This window comes from Euprymna scolopes, chromosome 21 (assembly GCF_053919585.1).
Source record: "Euprymna scolopes isolate OS-2025 chromosome 21, ASM5391958v1, whole genome shotgun sequence".
NCBI lineage: Eukaryota > Metazoa > Mollusca > Cephalopoda > Sepiida > Sepiolidae > Euprymna > Euprymna scolopes.
This window is the reverse complement of record NC_136502.1, coordinates 125,707,271-125,729,080: the sequence shown is the minus strand read 5'-3', so window position 1 is coordinate 125,729,080 and position 21,810 is coordinate 125,707,271. Positions and strand designations below refer to the sequence as shown.

General features: G+C 35.0%; 1 protein-coding gene across 1 annotated transcript in view; it reads right to left on the bottom strand.

Annotated features, from left to right (window-relative positions):
• Positions 1-21,810, bottom strand: part of LOC145242718 (acetylcholine receptor subunit beta-type unc-29-like) — a 55,888-nt gene that overhangs the window by 20,639 nt on the left and 13,439 nt on the right. Inside the window, exons 3-6 of the mRNA XM_080105861.1 lie at positions 12,513-12,676; positions 11,388-11,497; positions 7,602-7,680; positions 486-855 (exon numbers count right to left, since the gene is read on the bottom strand). Of these exons, the coding sequence (XP_079961987.1) occupies positions 486-855; positions 7,602-7,680; positions 11,388-11,497; positions 12,513-12,676 (723 nt within the window). The remainder of the gene's footprint in view (positions 1-485; positions 856-7,601; positions 7,681-11,387; positions 11,498-12,512; positions 12,677-21,810) is intronic.

Below are 21,810 nucleotides of genomic sequence, written 5' to 3'. Positions count from 1 at the left end.
AATATTTATCGCAATGACATTTCCAAGCATTCCTCTTATCAGCATCTCTTCCAGACAACCTGCACATATTCTTTGGACAATTCTTCTAAGGCACAAATGAAAAGCAACAAACTCACCACAAGCCCGAGATATGAATTTCGATATCTCTCTCCGTGGAACTTATGTTCCTGCCCCTCTCAAAAAAAAAAAAAAAAAACTTAACAATCACACCAAAAACTTTCACGCAAGTTTCTAACATTCAAACTACATTCTTCTTTAGGATGAATCTCCTTATTTAAGGATTTATAGGCTGTATGCCCTTTTTTTGAAACCTATTCAATGCGGTGATTAGGACCAGCATTTTTTTTGAAACACCAGTTACCGAGACTAAAATGCGATTCAACTGTTCCTTTGATTCTAGCAATAATAAGCCAAAAAATAAAAATAAAGACAAATGAAAAAAATAATAAAAGGTGACTAAAGTTTTGCATAAAACACTAACTTACCCATCGTGATTTTTTCAGAACTTTGGTTTGGCAGCATGAACAACAGAATCGTAAGGATTGAAAGAATGAAACTTGGTACAAGCAAAGCAAGTAGGTAATCGTCGGAAATGCGAACGAATTCATTTTTGTATACGATGCTGTGGTAACTCTCTGGACAGCGAGAATACTTTCGAGCTCGTCTCTCGACTGTTGCCTTTACGAGGTTCCAGCGCGGATTATTCTCGTAATTAACAAGGTCAACGGTTCCATTTAAGAGGGTAAAGTTAAGATAAACACTTGAAGTGCACCATGGTTGTATAATTAACGAACAATAGGCAGAATCGAACGGAAAATAATGCACGTCAAATTTACATCGCACTTTGGTTTTCATCTAAAAAAGAATAAAAAAGAAAAGCGCAAAACATTAAAATGAGGCAAATCTAATATATACAATTAAGTAAGGTAGATGTTCGAAGTTGAACCTAAATAGCATTACATCTGTTAGGTCGATATTTTATTCTATTTAGCTTGTTTCTATATTTTTAAGAAGAATCAAATTTCATATTTCGGGAAGGGGGGGGGGGTCAAATACACTTTATCATATCCGGAATATTTTTCTTTTGGTATCCATCTTTTGTTTCAGTAGCAAATATAAATAATAACTGAAGTCGTTTTTAATTCAGAAGCAAATTTTGCATAAAATAGTGCTGAGGTGGCATCCCTAGCGATTCTGACAATGTCAGTAATCTGAACCCAATATATATATATATATATATATATATATATATATATATATATAGAGAGAGAGAGAGAGAGAGAGAGAGAGAGAGAGAGAGAGAGTATTAAATTAGTGTTAAGTTCATGCTTGCATGCCTTCTCGCTTCCAGCTAACACCGCTGATGAAACGGGAGCAGCTATACATAAGTCTTCCCTGCCAGTACATAGCCTCTCCATCATCAAGACTCCTACAATGCCTCCACGTTGGCTACACACGGTAACTGGGTGCCCTGCGGCCCCAGGCTAAACCTGTAGGAGATCTCAGAGATTTAGAGGACTCCAGAGGTAGTGCATTATAGCCCACCGATGTATGGACATGCCCTAGCACACTACCAACCTCTACCCCACTGTCTTGTAGGTACCCTTGTTTGGACGAAGACTAGGGGCACCAACCCCAAAATCAAACACCACTGCCTTGTGGGCCTTGTCACAGCGAAAGGCTAAGAGATGGGAACTCTGACTCCAAATCCTACTGCTACCTTGCAGTTTTCCTTAAAAGGCTATGGAGCCTTATCCAGAAAGAAAAGGCGTAGTAGCGGACACGATAGGGCGACTGTCAACCTCATTGAAATTACTTTCGGATAGAAGCTGATGCCTCATCAGCTGCCAGTGGTTGTGGGTTCGCTCCACTGGAAATGAGCATTGGATGTTCAGAGGGTGTCTATCTGATGCGCAACAGATACTGCACCTAAACTGCGCAAGCAAGTTAGGAGCCAAGGTGGAAAGTCCTGTACCGGAGGATAAAACACTGAGGCCCCGACTAAGCTAAGACTCTGTAACATCATCTTTGTATAGATACTCCCTCAGGCATTTGGGCTCATGGATTTTAAATGTCTGAGGGAGTGGCACTCGTTTGACAAGACGTTGCAATCATCATGTGTGTATAATACTTGTTATGTATGTATAATACTTGCTATATATTTATAATACCTGCTATGCATGTCTGATACTTGCTACGTATGTATAATATTTGTTATGTATGTATAATATTTGTTATGTATGTATAATACCTACTATGTATGTATAATACCTATTATGTATGTATAATACCTACTATGTATGTATAATACCTGCTATGTATGTATAATACCAGCTATGGATGTATAATACCCGCTATGTATGTATAATACCTACTATGTATGTATAATACCTACTATGTATGTATAATACCTGCTATGTATGTATAATACCTACTATGTATGTATAATACCTGCTATGTATGTATAATATCCGCTATGTATGTATAATACCTGCTATGTATGTATAATACCTGCTATGTATGTATAATATCCGCTATGTATGTATAATACCTGCTACGTATGTATAATACCTGCTATGTATGTATAATACCTGCTATGTATGTATAATACCTGCTATGTATGTATAATACCTGCTATGTATGTATAATATCCGCTATGTATGTATAATACCTGCTACGTATGTATAATACCTACTATGTATGTATAATACCTGCTATGTATGTATAATACCTACTATGTATGTATAATACCTGCTATGTATGTATAATACCTGCTATGTATGTATAATACCTGCTATGTATGTATAATACCTGCTACGTATGTATAATACCTGCTATGTATGTATAATACCTACTATGTATGTATAATACCTGCTATGTATGTATAATACCTGCTATGTATGTATAATACCTGCTATGTATGTATAATACCTACTATGTATGTATAATACCAGCTATGTATGTATAATACCAGCTATGTATGTATAATACCCGCTATGTATGTATAATACCCGCTAGTTATGTATAATACCTACTATGAATGTATAATACCTTCTATGTACGTATAATACCTACTATGTATGTATACTACCTTCTATGTACGTATGATACTTGCTATGTACATATAATATCTGCTATGTATGTATAATACCAGCTATATATGTATAATACCTACTATGTATGCATAATACCTACTATGTATGTATAATACCTACTATGTATGTATAATACCTGCTATGTATGTATAATACCTACTATGTATGTATAATACCTGCTATGTATGTATAATATCCGCTATGTATGTATAATACCTGCTATGTATGTATAATACCTGCTATGTATGTATAATATCCGCTATGTATGTATAATACCTGCTACGTATGTATAATACCTGCTATGTATGTATAATACCTACTATGTATGTATAATACCTACTATGTATGTATAATACCTGCTATGTATGTATAATACCTGCTATGTATGTATAATACCTACTATGTATGTATAATACCTGCTATGTATGTATAATACCTACTATGTATGTATAATACCTGCTATGTATGTATAATACCTGCTATGTATGTATAATACCTGCTATGTATGTATAATACCTACTATGTATGTATAATACCTGCTATGTATGTATAATACCTGCTATGTATGTATAATACCTGCTATGTATGTATAATACCTACTATGTATGTATAATACCTGCTATGTATGTATAATACCTACTATGTATGTATAATACCTGCTATGTATGTATAATACCCGCTATGTATGTATAATACCTGCTATGTATGTATAATACCTGCTATGTATGTATAATACCTACTATGTATGTATAATACCTGCTATGTATGTATAATACCTGCTATGTATGTATAATACCTGCTATGTATGTATAATACCTACTATGTATGTATAATACCTGCTATGTATGTATAATACCTACTATGTATGTATAATACCTGCTATGTATGTATAATACCTGCTATGTATGTATAATACCTGCTATGTATGTATAATACCTACTATGTATGTATAATACCAGCTATGTATGTATAATACCAGCTATGTATGTATAATACCCGCTATGTATGTATAATACCCGCTAGTTATGTATAATACCTACTATGAATGTATAATACCTTCTATGTACGTATAATACCTACTATGTATGTATACTACCTTCTATGTACGTATGATACTTGCTATGTACATATAATATCTGCTATGTATGTATAATACCAGCTATATATGTATAATACCTACTATGTATGCATAATACCTGCTATGTATGTATAATACCTACTATGTATGCATAATACCTACTATGTATGTATAATACCCGATATGTATGTAAACTACTTGCTATGTATGTATGATACTTGCTACGTATGTATAATACTTGCTATGTATTTATAATACCTGCTATGTATGTATTACACCTAATATATATGTATAATACCAACTATGTATGTACAATACCTGCTATGTATGTATAATATTTGCTATGTATGTATAATACCTGTTATGTATGTATAATATCTGCTATGTATGTATTATACATAATATCCTCGGCCTAACGCTCACAGGAAACATGAGTTGGAACAATTACATTGATAGTTTCGCCAGGACCGCTGCGAAGAAGGTAGGTTCTCGCTACTGTGCTAGAAAGATATTAACGCCCCAAAGTATCCTATACCTGTAAAAGGCCACCGTTCGCCCATGTATGGAGTATTGTTGTCATATTTGGGCTGGTTATTCTGCCACTAGTCTCTCGCTCCTAGACTAGGTTCAAAAGAGAGTCGCCAATCTGATAGGTCCTGAGCTGTTATCTAAACTTCAGTCTCTGTCCCATCGACGAAATGTTGCATCCCTCTTCCTGTTCTACAAGTACTTTAACGGTAAATGCTCTGATGAACTGCAAGATCTTGTGCCCCCTCGACGCAAATACTCGACAAACAGCTAAATCCCATCCCTTCACAGTAGAGATCCCTAGATGTAAGAGAGCCTTCTACTGCAGTAGCTTCTTCCCCAAACAGCTAGACTTTAGAATTCCCTCCCGAGTCCCTGCTTCCCCGACTGTACTGACATGCAGAAGTTGAACATGCAACGAGAAACAGCATCTTGCTGCCCAACCCACTACACAGCAGTACCCCTAATGCCTATGTCCCTGATAGTAGCCCCCTACAACAAAGTGGCAATGTCTCTTGTTTGGGGTGAAAATTTAAAAAAATACACGAATTATATGTATAATACTTCCTAGTTATGTATAATACCTGCTATGTATGTATAATACCTGCTATGTGTGTATAATATTTGCTAGTTTCATATAATACCTGCTATATATGTATAATACCTGCTATGAATGTATAATACTTGCTATGAATGTATAATACCAGCTATCTATGTATTATACTTGTTACGTATGTATAATACTTGCTATGTAAATATAATACCTGCCATGTATGTATGATACTTGCTATGTATGTATAATATTGCTATGTATGTATAATACTTGCTGTGTATGTGTGATACCTGCTATGTATGTATAATACTTGCTATGTATGTATAATACCTGCTATGTATGTGTAATACTTGATATGTATGTATAATACTTGCTATGTGTGTATAATACTTGCTATGTATGTATAATACTTGCTATGTATGTATAATACTTTCTATGTATGTATAATACCTGCTATGTATGTATAATACTTGCTATGTATGTATAATACCTGCTATGTATGTGTAATACCTGATATGTATGTATAATACTCGCTATGTGTGTATAATACTTGCTATGTATGTATAATACTTGCTATGTATATATAATACCTGCTATGTCTGCATAATACTTGCTATGTATGTATAATACTCGCTATGTATGTATAATACCTGCTATGTCTGCATAATACTTGCTATGTATGTATAATACTTTCTATGTATGTATAATAGCTACTATGTATGTATTATATGTGCTATGTATGTATAATACCTGCTATGTATGTGTAATACTTGATATGTATGTATGTATAATACTTGCTATGTGTGTATAATACCTGCTATGTATGCATAATACTTGCTATGTATGTATAATACTTTCTATGTATGTATAATAGCTGCTATGTATGTATTATATGTGCTATGTATGTATAATACCTGCTATGTATCTATAATACTTGCTAGGTATGTATAATACTTGCTAGGTATATATAATACTTTTCTATGTATAAACCTGCTATGTATGTATAATACCAGTTATGTATGTATAAACCGGCTATGTATGTATAATACCTGCCATGTATGTATAATACTTGCCTCAAAACGGCCTACATATATGTGAGTGTAATAGTGTTGAATAATAGCAACAAAAAAAAATGGCAAAATGGCGACTTTCAGGTATTTTATCTTCTATGGTCGCGCGAACTAACTCGAAATCTTGTCTGCAAGTTAAATGACTTTAAGCTGCATAGAAGCAAATCGCTGTAAGAATGTAGGGGAGTTCGGTTTAAAAAAGACGATTTGTGCACATCTATTACGTTGACGTATTATTTAGAGTTGAGAAAAACTATTGAACTTAAGCGGTGGATTAAATTTCGACGTCCGTGAAAAGAAGTGCTTTCAATATTTATTTATTTAAATTTGTGCATAATGCAAAATAAACATAAAATTAAAATAAAAATTGGTTCACATACTTTGTCTTTCAAAATCAAACATAAAAACTTTACAATATGGGACAAGTAACGAATGTCTACAATAAATAAAACCGAATTTCATATCAACAGTAGGAATTTCGCTTTTCTGACTTTGACCTTTGACCTTGATATCTCAACATTAAATCAGTTCTAAGTTCGACTATGGTCCACATTTTGAGAAAGTTTGGCGATGAACTTTCAGCGTTACTTTGGGTTGTTGTGCAATTCGTAGGTACCCATTTATTAAATATTTTTGTCTTTCCAATCTCTCTCAAGTGGTTGGAAATCGTCGTAATCTCTAATACACAAGCAAGTTCGTGAACAATTTTTGTGTGGATTGGCTTCGATTAAAGCTCCTACTTAGTCGTTGTCAACAACCGATGACCGACCACTACGCGCATCATCTCTAAGACTCTCGTCGCCGCCGCGGCGATATTTCTTAAACCACCATTGCGCTGTGCGTTCAGTAGTCTCCCTGGGCCAAACACTTTGTTGATATCGCGAGCTGTTTTACCACCTTTTCAGGCTAGCTTGAATTGAAATAAGAAAATTGTGCGAATTTACTTTTTTTTCCATCTTATATTAAACGTTGCTAAAAGAAGACATAATTGTTTTAAAACGATTGCAATTTAAACGATTAGAGCGAAAACCTGTCTTTAAAATGATATATAAAGTAAAGGTATTATGACGAAAGTTTATTTGAAAATACATCATTTGAAATCAAAATTAAAAATTCCCAAGAATTTTCTTCTCAACCTAAAACATTGCCAATTTCGATTTTAGTTTTAAGCATGTGTGAATATTCTGTTGTCTTTTTTCGAAAATGTCTCAAATCTGTTCTTCAGTTAGAGTTAGAGAATACAAAAATAAAAAATATGTGGGAAAATATATACTTACTATCCTAAAGAACAGTACTTGACCAGTGTAATATACTACAACAGTGCCTTGGCCACGCACGGCGTCAACCTCATTTATGCTGCAAAAGAACAAAAAAAGTAATTAGTCAATGTTTGGTGAAAAGTATATATATATATATATATATATATATATATATATATATATATATATATATATATATATATATACTAGCATGGGTGCCCGGCGTTGCCCGGGTGTTTTGAGGTGTATGCTGAGCAAAAAAAAAACAAAAAAAAAACGGTCAATTTTTTTAACTTTGACCCCTGTTATGACCCCTTAAAATTTTATTGTTTTGCGCTCAAATCAGGTTAGTAAGTTAGATCCATGTCCAATGAACCTATATCTAAAATTTCAAGTGTTTAGACCCTAAATTGGCGGAGGAGTTTGGCAGAGTTCTCAAAGGTCAACTCGTTTAACTTTGACCCCTTAATCGCCAAATTTCTGGCCGAGAACCGATCAAATAGATTTTCCCAAATCTCAGTACCCTGTATATCAAATTGTATTATCTCGATAAGTCTCCTCTTATAGAATTGAATTTACTCTCTTCTTCTAACTTTCTAACTCACCAAGGAAGTCCTCTTACGTGAGCGTGTCAATGAACCTCGTCACAGTCTCCTTTATCTCCTCAATTGTCTCATAATGGCAGCTTATTAAGCTTAGGAAAAAAACAAAAGTCGCAGTAAGCAAGGTCTGTACTATAGTGAGAGTAAGAAACTATCTTGATACCCATCTTGGTCCAATAGTCTGATATACTCTGAGCACCCTTAGGACAAACTTCGTGCAAATCTTCTGCATCTTTAGTTCCTCACCTATAATTGTGTGTACAGTTCCCACACTGACATCAAACTGTGCACTTATTCTCTCCATAGACACATGAAATTCTTTATTTGGCCAATCAACTTTGGTGTTCTGACTTCCTTTCTCCTTTCACACCTCTAATCATCCCTCACAGACTTCCTGCCTTCCTTGAATCTCTTATGCCACTCAAAAACGGATGTTTGATTCATGCAAGATGGTCTAAAAGCAGTCTGAAGCATTCCATACGTTTCTGTGGCATTTTTCCAAGTTTAAAACAATTTTTATTGCATATCGTTCTTCTAAAGTGTTCCCATGTCCAGATTGCATTTTTTAATTCATCAGCTGTGATAATCAGGCTTTAGTATTGGGTATTTCAATTCCTGCTGTAGCTGTTCATTTGAACCTGAAATCATAAAGTGGTCAGACATCTCATAAGATGTACAGTAATGCCATACTGAATTTTTAAGAGTCTACGACAATTTTAATGCCTGTATAAAAAAGGTGTGTAAACTTATTGGAGGTGCCTCGTATTTTTCAAGGTGATATAATCATTGTCTTCACAAAGACGAGTCAACGAAAGTAAAAAGAAAATGCGAACAAACACTGTTGATGCTACAAAAATAACACCAATATTCTTCAACATATAAATGGATAAAACCTATATACAATACTTGATCTATTATCTGCCCGGCGTTGTCTGGGAGATATTTAACTTTAGTCTGTGTTTTACTTGTTGAACCCTTTTTCCAGTTTTTAAAATAATTTATTAACAGAAAATATTTAAAAAAATTAAGTCTAATTCAATAAAGTAATGTAAGGAATAAAACTTCGGTTTTCAATAGAATTGTCTGACAATTTTAATCTCATAAATATTTCATGGTTGACTTTTTCCTTCTTTGAGAAAATTTTCATATAATAAGAAACTTAGAGCAAAAAGTAGAGAGTATCATCACGTTGATATATGTTAAGTGGCGTTGATCCTGGTTAGTATAAGATAAGTGACCACATAAGAATACAACGTGCTAATAATAAAATGTTCTGAGTGATCATTTATTGAAGGTATTATAGAAATGGACTCATAAGGAAGGAAAGGTTCAAAATACAGCGAAATGTCTGCTCTCTAAAGATAGTTTTATGTCCTTCGCCTGAAACTACATTACGCTTAACATATGTAGTCGTTTATGATGAGGAGCAAGCTATTAAATGTGTAGGAAAACGCGTGACTTACTTGACTAGCACGTGTGCATGATTCAAAGGATCGGCCGTGGAACAAAATGAAAGAGAAAGAAAGGAAAAACTAACATGGTGAGACAGTTTCTTTTATGGTGAACTAGCGGGGGTACCCGGCGTTGCCCGAGTGTTTGTTTCCGGGACGGGGGGGGGAGTTTTAAAAAATGTTATGGTAGGTATGTAGGAAGTATCAAACCCGGAGTCATGAGTAAAAGTAGGAAAATAAAGTGTGAAAAAAAAAACAAAAAAACATCTGCAACGTTAACAGTTCGGCCACCAAGAAAAGTCCATTCCAGTTGTTTAGGAAAAAAAAAAAAAAAACGACTACGGTAGGTCGGCGCGAACGTGAAAATATAATGTGAATTGTCCAGCACGCTAACCACTACGCCACAGAGCATTGCAGCTTAGTTTAGTGATTTTAAATAACTTCACATGAAAGAACTACGAAGCCAAACCGGTGTTCTCTTCTCAATTGTTCCTTGTGAACAATCCCCAAACGGTGTTAAGTGGTGGCAGGGGGAGGAGGAATTTATTAGAGAGAAAATATTTTACCACTTCCATTGATCTTAACCGATTTTGGCCGTGACTTCTCAGCAGAAAAAGTATAGAAATCTAAGATTATCGAGGAATTTGAGAAATAATAAGCCTATAACACACCTCAGATATTGTTCTGCCGTTTGTGCATATTATATTTGCATGAAATATCTTGATTTTTAATCCTATTAATGTCAAGATCAGACGGGAAAAATGAGTTCATTTAATTTATATAGAGAAGATAATCACGTGACTGTGAATATTTATACAAATGAGAGGTCTATAAAAGCGGACGTGAAGCAGGCATAAGGCGAGTTGAATGAAGGCGTATTAATTATGCAGACGTGTGGAAGTCAGCTGGAAAGACGGTTGCGATGTGAAGTTGGAAGTTTTGACAACAGTGTCGAATTTAACAGAGAAATTGGTGATTTGAAGTGCAAAATAAATAACATGTAATGGACTGGTGGTATATTATATATATCCCCCAGTCGTACAAAAGGAAAAATGAATTGAATTGAGGAAGAAACGAACAATGCGTTAAATTAAAATAAACGAACTAGAATTTATTTTATGAAGAAACAAATTTAAAGAAAGGGTACATCACGTGTTTGGTTTGGCGTGCGTTTCTTGCTGTTAGTTGGTGAGAGGAAAAGTCTATTGTTGTAGAGAGAGAGAGTGAGAAAGTCAATTCAGGCCATGGAGAGAAAAAGTGTGTAACGTGTACGTACTGTCTGTTGGCTCTTGCCCCACACATAATAGCAGGCAACGTGAAGCGTGCGGGCGCACCCTGAAGGGAGCGGTTGGTCCGTTGACCGCTCAGGTCGGGAGCCAAATCGAAAAGGAAGAAACAGCTTAAGTCTCTTGCTTTTGTAGTTGTTTCTGGTGTCCTTTGCGCATGTGTGGATTTTATTTAAAGGGAAGTGACGTTACCCATGTGTGTATGTGTGTGCGTATGTGTGCGTACATGTGTGTACGTTAGTGTGTGTGTGTATGCACATGTATGTGAGTGTACGTACGCGAACGTGAATATGTGTACATGCGCGCATTTGTTTGTGTGCGCGTATGTGTATGACAAGAAAAGTGGTTTGAAATGTGAACGCGTGTGTTTGTGTGAGACTAGAAAAGGCTTGCACAAACACTTGAGTTATTTAATTATAAAGTGAGACTATCCAATGGGGGATTCCCGCAATACAGTTTACTCACGTGTAATACGACGTCAAAACCGGTGTCCAAATGGAGTTAGAATCAAGTCTAATGTCATATACTTCTCCATACAAGGTGGGGTCCCAAACCAAATTCTCATCGTGCCAAAACTGAAATGCAAAAAAAAAAAAAAAAAAAAATGGAATGACAAAGTAAGAAAAAATTTGTGCTTAGATCGAATTTTTTAATTATTCGTTTAGAGCAAAAACAATATTACGTACTTCATTGTCATATCGAAAATAGTAATATATCCAAAAATTACGAAAATTCATCGAGTAGAACAACCGCCGTTGTATTTTTAGTTTTAAAGGGTTCATCGCTATAGTCTTAAAAATGTCCGCCATTAAAGTATTCGCAATCTTCAAGGTGTTTACAGCTAGGGAAAGTAAAATTTCCTCAATTTTCCCTAAAAATTTCTTTTAAGTATAAATTATTTTCTATTTTTTGAATTTTCATAATTTTTGGTTATATTACTATTTTCAACATAACAATTTAGTAAACAATGTTGTTTTTGTTTAAAACGACATATTTAAAAAAATCGATCTGTTGATTCTATCTTAACAAGCACCAAAATGTTTAAAGATAAATAAATATTTTTTAAATAGAAATTTATTTAAAGATAAATAAATATTTTTTAAATAGAAATGGAGGATTATACCCTTGAAAAAAGAAAAATATTGAAATATCAATATATTTCACTGTTTTTCTTTTTTTTTTCTTTTTTAAAAAACATTCTTTGATCCCTTTTCTTTTTGAAAAAGAGATAATATTCTCGAAATATAAAGACCTCCATGATCCCAGTTATATCAAATAGTCATATTTACTGATTAGTATTGTGATTATATTGAAAAATAAATGATTATACGAAGTTAAAAAAAAAAAAAAAATATGACCTTCTTTCTTTTGTCCCTTTTTTTCTATTGAATTAGAAAATATGTGCTAATGATGCAGCAGATTGCAAGTCTAAAGGTTAATATCATCAAAGGTTTCAAACCACTTAACATTATAGCTTCTCACTAAGGATACCTAACAGAATAAATACAGACTTTCAAATCTGCCACAGCGTTCTGTGCACTTCATTTTATTGTTCTTATTCTTATATTTTAAAAGTTGAACAATACTCACCAGATATTCGTCAGCAATTAATGTCTGGCTGTTTTCAACCTCGTTCAAGTCAATCACTATGTATGCTAAATCGTAAATCATATTCACGGTGTCACTGCTGTTGCGCACGGGGCGCGCATGTTTCGAATACGACTTCAGCAAATCCTTAACCAGTTTCTCCTCCACTGCAAGGAAGAAAATAATTTTTTAAAAAAAGCAGTATTTATTGGTGATAGTTTTGTCATTCTTCTTATCGCAAAGACAGATGATTCTTATTGACCTTAGTTTTGCGAAGACCAAAGCTATAAAAAAAAAAAAAAGCTTCAACCAGAACTTGCTCCCATACTTACGAAACTATTTAAGCGCTGCCTTAAGGAGAAGTGCTTTCCGACCCCCTGGAAGACCTCATCAGTTTGCCCTGTATTTAAGAATTCAGGTGATAAGTCATCTCCCTCTCAGTACAGACCAATAAGTCTTCTCTGTGTTATGAGTAAGTTACTGGAATCAATATTAAATAGAGAAATAGTCAACCACCTCAGCAGGAATAACCTTCTTAGTGACACACAATATGGTTTCCGCTCTGCAAGATCTACCGCAGATGTGCTAACAGTTATATCCCACAGGATTAGTGAATCTCTTGACAAAGGCTTCCTTTCTAGGGCAATTGCTCTTGACATATCAAAGGCCTTTGACAAAGTATGGCATAAGGGTCTACTTCACAAGATTTCCAGCTACGGTATAACTGGAAATGTTTTCTCAATCATTAAATCATTTCTCTCTGATAGACTCATAAGAGTAGTGGTAGATGGACAAAAATCGGAGGCCTGCAAAGACCAAAGCTATAGGTGGGAGGAAAACAAATTCCACAAGCCTGTTTTTCTTGGAATCTATAAATCTATAAAAGTGAGAATGTGTGTGTGTGAGGACAATTCTCAACCTATATACTCAACTGATTTTTTATCTACAAACTTGAAATTTGATATATAGGGTAGTCACGCATGTGGAAATTTTTTTAATCTGTTTTCATCCGAAAAAAGAGCTGCTAAGGAGTCAAAATTGAAAAATTGGTATTGAAGGTCGTCGGATTGTTATTTGTTTGTCAACTGTTCCATGAATTCGCATGCGTGAATGGTTCACATGACAGATTTCTTATTTTAAGAATAAGTAATTTTGAAAACACTTTTTAAAGATCGTGTCAAGCCGGTCTAATGATTATCGTACTTGACTCACTATCTTTAGGTTTTTGTTTTGATCTCAGCGCAATTATTATTATTATTTTTATTTATTTTTTTTTACTTACAAGAAATGAACTGTTTAGAAAAAACATATTACTCGCATGCACATGTCTCAATTTATGTATGAATTAAAATATATCATTCATGCGTATTTTACGATCAGGCAACGTCGGGAAGCCTGCTAGTATACAATAAAATAGAGGCACAGCGCGTGTTATTATGGTTGATTAGCAACTTTAGCTGAAAAAAACACACTAATTTTTCGAATATTTCTATCGATTCAAAGTAGAATTGTCTGCACTCAATCACATTTCGAAGTGACAGTCTTTTAGGGTCGGGGTTCAATCCTCACTACATACTAAAAATATAATAAAAATTACTGAAGACTTCTGGATAACGGAACGAGAACACTCTACCACTGTGGGTTAGATAGATTATTTTGTAGTTTCGTATAGATTTCTGAGTCCAACCAAAAGATGGCTAAGTTCGACAAGATTGACCGAAACATTTTGAAAATAACTTGGATGGGAATAGTAATCTGTTAAATAGAAAGATAAAATTCTATTCCAACATTTAATAACAACTTTATTTGTTGCATGGGGAAGGGGTATCTTCTTATTTTGAGTCAATATTCCTTTTACGGCACATCAGCCCTTTTTTGCGGAGGGTTATAAAATAAAAGCAGAAGGTATCTTTTTATGTCTTCACATCTCTTGCCGTGTCCTCGACTGGTTTGTGTCGCGACGTCGGGTCCTGCAACAAAAGCTCTCTCATGCATACAATAAAACGCAAGTCTCACGTTACACAAAGAGGTTTGTAGAGGACTGGTGGATATATTATACATATCCCCCAGTCGTACAAAATAGGTAAAATCAATTGAATTGAGAAAAGAACGAATAGCACGTTTATTGAAATAAGCGAACTAGAATTTATTTCATGAAGAAACAAATGAAAGAAAAGGTTAAAGAAAAACGTGTTTAGTTTGGCGTGCGTCTCTCGCTGTTAACTGGTGAGAAGGAAAATCTATTGTTGTAGAGAGAGAGAGAGAGAGAGAGAGAGAGAGAGAGAGAGAGAGAGAGAGAAAGGCAATCCAGTTTGGCGCACGTCTTTCACTGTTAGCTGGTGAGAGGGAAAGTCTATTGTTGTACAGTAGAGAGAGAAAAAGTCAATCCAGGCCATGGAGAGAGAAAGTGTGTAAGGTGTACGTACTATCTGTTGGCTCTTGCCCTACACATAGTAGCAGGGGACGTGAGGCGCGCAGGCGCGCGCCCCAAAGGGAGCGATTGGTCCGAATCGAAAAGGGAAGAAACAGCTCGGGTCTCTTGCTTTTGTAGTTGTTTCTGGTGGTCTTTTACGCATGTGTGGATTTCCTTTAAAGGGAAGTGACGTTGCCCATGTGTGCGTACGTGTGCGCGTATGTGTGCGTACATGTGTGTACGTTAGCATGTGTGTATGCACATGAATATGAGTGCATGTACGTGAACGTGAATGTGTGTACATGCGCGCGTATGTTTGTGTGCGCGTATGTGTATGACAAGAAAAGTGGCTTTAGATGTGAACGCGTGTTTTGTGTGAGACTAGAAAGGGCTCGTACAGATTCAAACCATAAAGCGTCATTGCTGCTGCTGTTGCTGTTGCTGTTGCTGTTGCTGCTGCTGTTGCTGTTGCTGTTGCTGCTATAAGTTTGATTAATCAGAATTATCGATCCTCATCTAAAAGAATTCCGAATATTTTTTATGATAAACGTAAGAAGAATCTCCACATTTCATCCCAATTCCTATATCTAGACCAAGGATGCCCATTACGTCAATCACGATCAACTGGTCGATGTGAGAGACATTGTGGGTAGATCGCGTGGTATTGAAAAAAAAAAGTTGGCAGAGCTGGAGACACAAGAACAGTCATGTGCGTAGCTTGACAGCGTATCAACATAAGAAAATTGTCAATTGTTTGTTAGAGTTCGACGCTTTCAAGACTTTGCATTACTCTAGCCAATCACTATATTCATGCGCTACACTTTCCAGGAAGATACTGAAGTTGTTTCACTCACATAAAAAATTGCAACAATTTTTCACTTGAACTTTTTGGAGTAGAAGATGAGATTCTAACGCTCCTCTCCTTACCACTAACGATTCGCCCCAGTAATAATATAGCTTTCTAATAAAAAGGTTTCCACCAAACTTTAAAATACTTTTCACTTGGCCCATAAAAAAGAATTTCTCCAATGAATATACCCGACCTGGATATCTACTCAGTTATGCGGATTACCCAATAGACAGTTTGGATCTTATTACCTCACTGCTTTAAAGAACAGTCACCATGGATTTTACCACACAATTTGGATCTAAAATTTTTATATCCTTTTCTTCAATTTCTCTTGCTATATGACTTCTGATTAACCAATTATTTTGACTTTGATTTTCCATGTCTCACTGACTTTAGCAAATAGGGTACATATCTTTATAACTATTTTCTAATATTTCTCCTCTGAAGAGATGTAGACATCGAAACCCTATAGGTTAACGAGATAAAATTATAAATTATTCTTTGTCTTGCTTGGAATAATAAAAATCTTTGATATGAAACTCAAACATTTCACTTCAAAAAAGGTATTTTTGAAATTCGTTGAATCACTATAATTTAATTTATTTGCTCTATCTTATATATCGAGCAATTCTCATTTAGATGGGATAATGCTTATAAAATATTACTGCCAGTTATGCTTTGTAAATCTTATAGTCACAGGTTTCATACCAGCTGATTGTTAAATAACTTTATTCTGAAGTATCTATCTATCTATATATATATATATATATATATATATATATATATATATATATCATTGTATCAATCAAAGAGAAAATCTTTAACAAGTTGCTCCTCATATATATATATATATATATATATATATATATATATATATATATATATATAAATCCAACCTTCAATTACGCCTTAAAGACTTCAGAGTAAAAAAAAATACAATATAGCCACAATAACCTTGTTATAGTCGTCTAACATCCGTAATAACGCATAACATGACTAAAAACAAATCAGATTCTAGAAAACACTCTGTTTCGCTGAATAATAACTTTAATAACCAACCGTTTTACCAACATAGCTCCGCCCAATACAATAATCATAACAGGCCAAACCCCCACAATTGTCTTAGGAAAAAGAAAATATTTGGTTCAGCCCTCCCTTCAGTTCACATGTCAAAACAATTTTTTAAGATTGTAGTAAATTGTTTTAAGCATCCGTATAGATACAGTACCATATTTAATAAAAATTCAATTAAGATTTTCTACTCTACAATGCCCAATTTAGTACAGATGATAATTGCTTCAAACAACAAAAAATCAAATTAGCCCATATTATCCCGTTTCTCATAATGCCAAAAGCTAACTACAATTGTTACAATAAGCAAGACTGCCCACTGAAAAACGATTGCATCCATAAGAACGTCATATATTCTGTAATGTTACTGATTTGCCACGAAACAGCCCTACAATAGTTGAAAATAATCCTCCCATAACAGACATCCCCATCCATCAACTACTCAAAAGACAACTCCAATGTTTGACCCACAAACAACCATGCCAAAACTAACGACATAAATGATAATAATAATCATAATAATAATAATAATAATAATAATAACCCGCCATACTTTTCTCAAAACACTTACAATATTCTAAACTCCCATCGAAATACAGATTCCAATATCTCTGTACAGATTGAATCTACAATTGCTAATTATAATATCCTTGAATTAATCCCAATCCTACCCAAATACTAACAGAAATCAACAAACCATTAACACTACGTGAACGCCAGGCAAAATATACACTTATATTAGCGCTACTTTAACTTTAATAAAGGTTAGAATATGTTATATACTGGGTGATATGGTTATTATTATTAGTATTAGACTATACCACTTGTGCGCGTATGTTACGTGAGTTCTTAGTGAGTAATAATATGAGTCTTAGTGAGAGTTCTTGTCTTATTACATATGATGTTGTATCTTAGAGAGGGAGATGTTGTTGTAATGACATTTTATAACACAGACATATAATAACGATACAATTTACCTTTTTGTAGAAATCACAACACAAAGATGAGCTTTATCCAAAACACATGGTGAATTTATTTAATACGACCGGTCGGGATTTCCTCATTAAGAACTCAAAGTTTCACATCTTAGTTTCTGAAGTGACGTCTCGCTTCAGACGTCCGCCTGTCTGTCTCCCCTGACTGTCTCTCCTGACTGTCTCTCTGACTCTCTCTGACTCTCCTTCGACCAACTAACTCCCACTTGCTATATTGAGAAATCCATGCATCCCGGCCACGTGAGCAAAATTCACGTGTTTCAACATGCGTGACTTTGCACGTTTTCGACATTGATTTCCCAATAACCTATTTTCCTTGTGTTGTTTCCACAAAGGAATTTAACCTACATATCTAATTTATTTAACTCATATTTTATTATCCACATTCTTTTAACAATTGAATAGTTTATTTATTATTTATTTCATCCGAATTAACAATTTACTGGACATTCCATTTAAACCTATTGTTCTTTAAAACTTATGTCCAGGGTTCGATTTCTGCTTTCTCTTATTTCCATTTTAACTAATCTCTCTATTTTTATACTTACATGAACAGGAGACAGCCCTTATCATGTAACAAATATATAACCATATTTCTTCCTTTAATAATGAAATCACTGATAATAACCAATTTTTTTTTACATGGGGGTCACCACTTATCAAGGCCCGAAGGCCACTCAGGGATAAGGGTTATTGCATGTACAGTAATCAATGAGATAGTATTGTAGTAATCATTAGTATTGGAGATTTGATAGAGTGTCTTACTTAAGGGGAGGTTTGTCAGGAGTTTGTTTATGTTGGACTTGAAGACATCCGAGTTGTAGTCAGGTGGGAAACAGGCAAGCAGCAGAGAGTTCCACTGGCGTGCAGTTCTAAGAAAGAAGCTTTGCTCATGGAATCTACGTTTGGATTTAGGCACAGATAAAGAGTGGGGAAAATTATTGACAGTAGTTTCAGCCAGACGGGTGTTTCTTGTGAAAGATTGGCGAGGGGGGACCAGAGATTGGAACTCAGACGAGCACCTGCCATGGAAATAACGATAAAACAAAAACAGGCTCGAAACGTCCCTTCTGTGGGAGAAAGGTTGCAGGGAAGAGAAAAGGACATCCCCCACTAAACCACAAAGTCTATTTTGTACTCTTTCAAGGCAGGATAGGCTGTTTTTAGCAGCTCCTGCCCAGATGTGGCAGCAGTACTCCATCCTTGGACGTACTTGGATTTTATACAGATAGAGAATTGCATCAGTAGTGAGATATCTTCTGGAGCGGTAGAAGGATCCTACCATTTTCCCAGCGTCCTTGCAACAGACCTGATGTACGTGTTCCATTTCAGATCAGGAGTAAAGGTCAAACCCAGAAGCTTGTCAAAACATGGAGCCTCCCCAAAACGAGAGCCATCCATTTCAATTGATGCCAGATTGGGTTCAGAGCGTTGATGGTGTAAAGATAGAAGCTTTGTTTTGGATACCTTAAAAGTTAAAATGTGAATGTTAGCCGAAGGATGAGCAGACAGGATGTGGTCAATTTTCTCAGATATGCTCTTAAAGATAGTAACCCCACTGTTGTGGGGGCGATAGAGGGCAAATATAAATGCAGTGGTGTAAGCTAGTGTAACCCGGAAGCACATATAAGGTAAATTAGGGTCTTCTCTGGAGATATCCCTACTACATAGAAAGCCATCTTTGATGTAGGCACATATTCCATGCCCATGGCGATCTTGGGGGTCAGATTTAGATGTTAAGTTAGAGTATCCTTTAATTATGAATTTGTCTAGGGAAGTGGTTGGTCCTATGCCAGTTTCACTTAGAAAGAATATGTCCGGTTTCGTCTCCTGTAATTGTGTTTCAACCTCTGGAAGGTTGGAACATAGACCCCTGATGTTGGAGAAGGAGACCTGGTAGTAGGGGTCTATGTTGAAGGATGGGGTTCTAGGTTTATTCATGTTTTTGTTTGTTTGTTTTTTAGATTTGTCATGTTGAGATTTTGGGATTTGTGGAGCAGGTCGATAGACTTGGTTGGAGCAGGACAGAGAGGGAAAGTAAGAGAGAAAAAGACAAGAAATTTTTTTTGTAGCACATGATAAGGTAAAGCCGTAACAATTACTCACTAGTATGGCATTGAGAGACCCTAACAGAAACTACTGTATGGTCCAGAATCCATTCACCAGATGGCAATACAGCAGCCCCGGTACTTTGCACCTGCTGATAGGACAGCCTTCTTAGTGGTTAATCCAAAGTTCGGGTCCCTGACTATCAGGCGGGTAACGTCAGCTCAGATGAAACGTTTACCTCTAGCACCCTTACTAGTGACATGACCACAAGGATAGACATAGAAACAGAAATTTTCGACATCTCAGACTACTGGTTACAAAGTACTACCGACCTGGAAAGCAGCTTTTTCGTCACCCTTTGTCAGAAAAATCACTCATTGGAAATAAGGACTGAATGACAAAATATGAGAAGCGAGAGTTACTGGAGCTGCCGATAACACATCCACATGCATTATCTATTCTCCATAAAAAAGGGCGGGGGTAAAGGTGAGAAGGACTTATTAATATTTACTTATAAGTCCGTTGCCCCATTCCCAGCTTAGGGTAGTACTTGAATATAATCTCCCCTCCCATGTTAATGCATAGATACTTTTTTCCTTTATCTGATGCGAGAATGTTCGACTATTCTAGCTACACCCCTTAATAAATATGCTATAATGGAACTTTTATCAAATTGGAAGTCTGGTTATTTTTAACTCGTTTAAAAATCTGGTTAAGAAGTGGTACCTTTAGGGTAACGCATTAAGTGTAGACTAGCGAGAAGTAATGCATACTTTAGAGAAAAAAAAAGCCGCGTGTTTTTTAGTTCAGATAATATGCAAATATAATGGAACTTCCCTAAGCACTTTAATTTTAACAAATTATATCTAAAAACACCCCTTTCTCTATTGATTGGGTTATTCTTGAACAGTCAAAAGCTTATACCCCAGGTACTAAGTCTTGTCACCTTTGAATATCTGAAGCTGTTACTTCCTCCCAAAGTATCAACATAATCAATTCCAAAAGCGAACTAATTTCCCAATATAAACGTAAGAAAAAATTCAAATATAACCAATTCGAAATAACTTACCTTGCTTCTTAAACCTTGGACTACAAATTTACTTAAAATAAGAGATTTCTTTTATTCCTCTTAATTAAGTCATTTGTGAGACTAATTGAGCTGTTATATACTGGCGTTAGTGGTATATCTACGTATATGTATGTTTGTATGCATATATACATGGGTGAATATATTTGCATATATATATATATATATATATATATATATATATATATATGTGTGTGTGTGTGTGTGTGTTTGTGTGTATATGTGTTTCTATATATGCCTATCTATGTATGCATGTGTGTCTGTATAATTACATATGTCTGTGTGCCCTTTGGGTGTGATGGAGTTGGCTCCTTTAGTCTCACCTCTTATCCTACATTATTTATTTTGTATATGTGTGTATATGCATTATGCATTTGTATATAAATATATATGTATATGGACACTTATACATTAAATGATCAAACTATAGCTTATGATCCGTAAATATTTCTACTCATTTAAACTTCCCTCTCAATTTTAAATAAATAAATTTGAATTATCATTTATACATAATTATCTTTCTGTCTGGGTCACAAGGACCTCACCTTCCCCATATACATCCATATATTTATAAATAGATTGACAAAGTTGGTTTTTCTTCTGCCTCTTCCCTCCATTTTTCTCTCTCTTTTTCTCTCTACAATGTCTGTTTTTCTTTCTCCCCTTTTTCCTGTTCCTTATTATTTTTCTTCCCTTTCTATTTTCTCCTTTTTTCTTTTACATTTCTTCTTTCTTTTTCTTTATCCCCCTTTCTCAATTTCAATTTCAATCTTTATTGCTATTCATCGAGTCTTCATTTCTCATTTTCCATTTGCTAAAATCGCTTTGCTATTTCC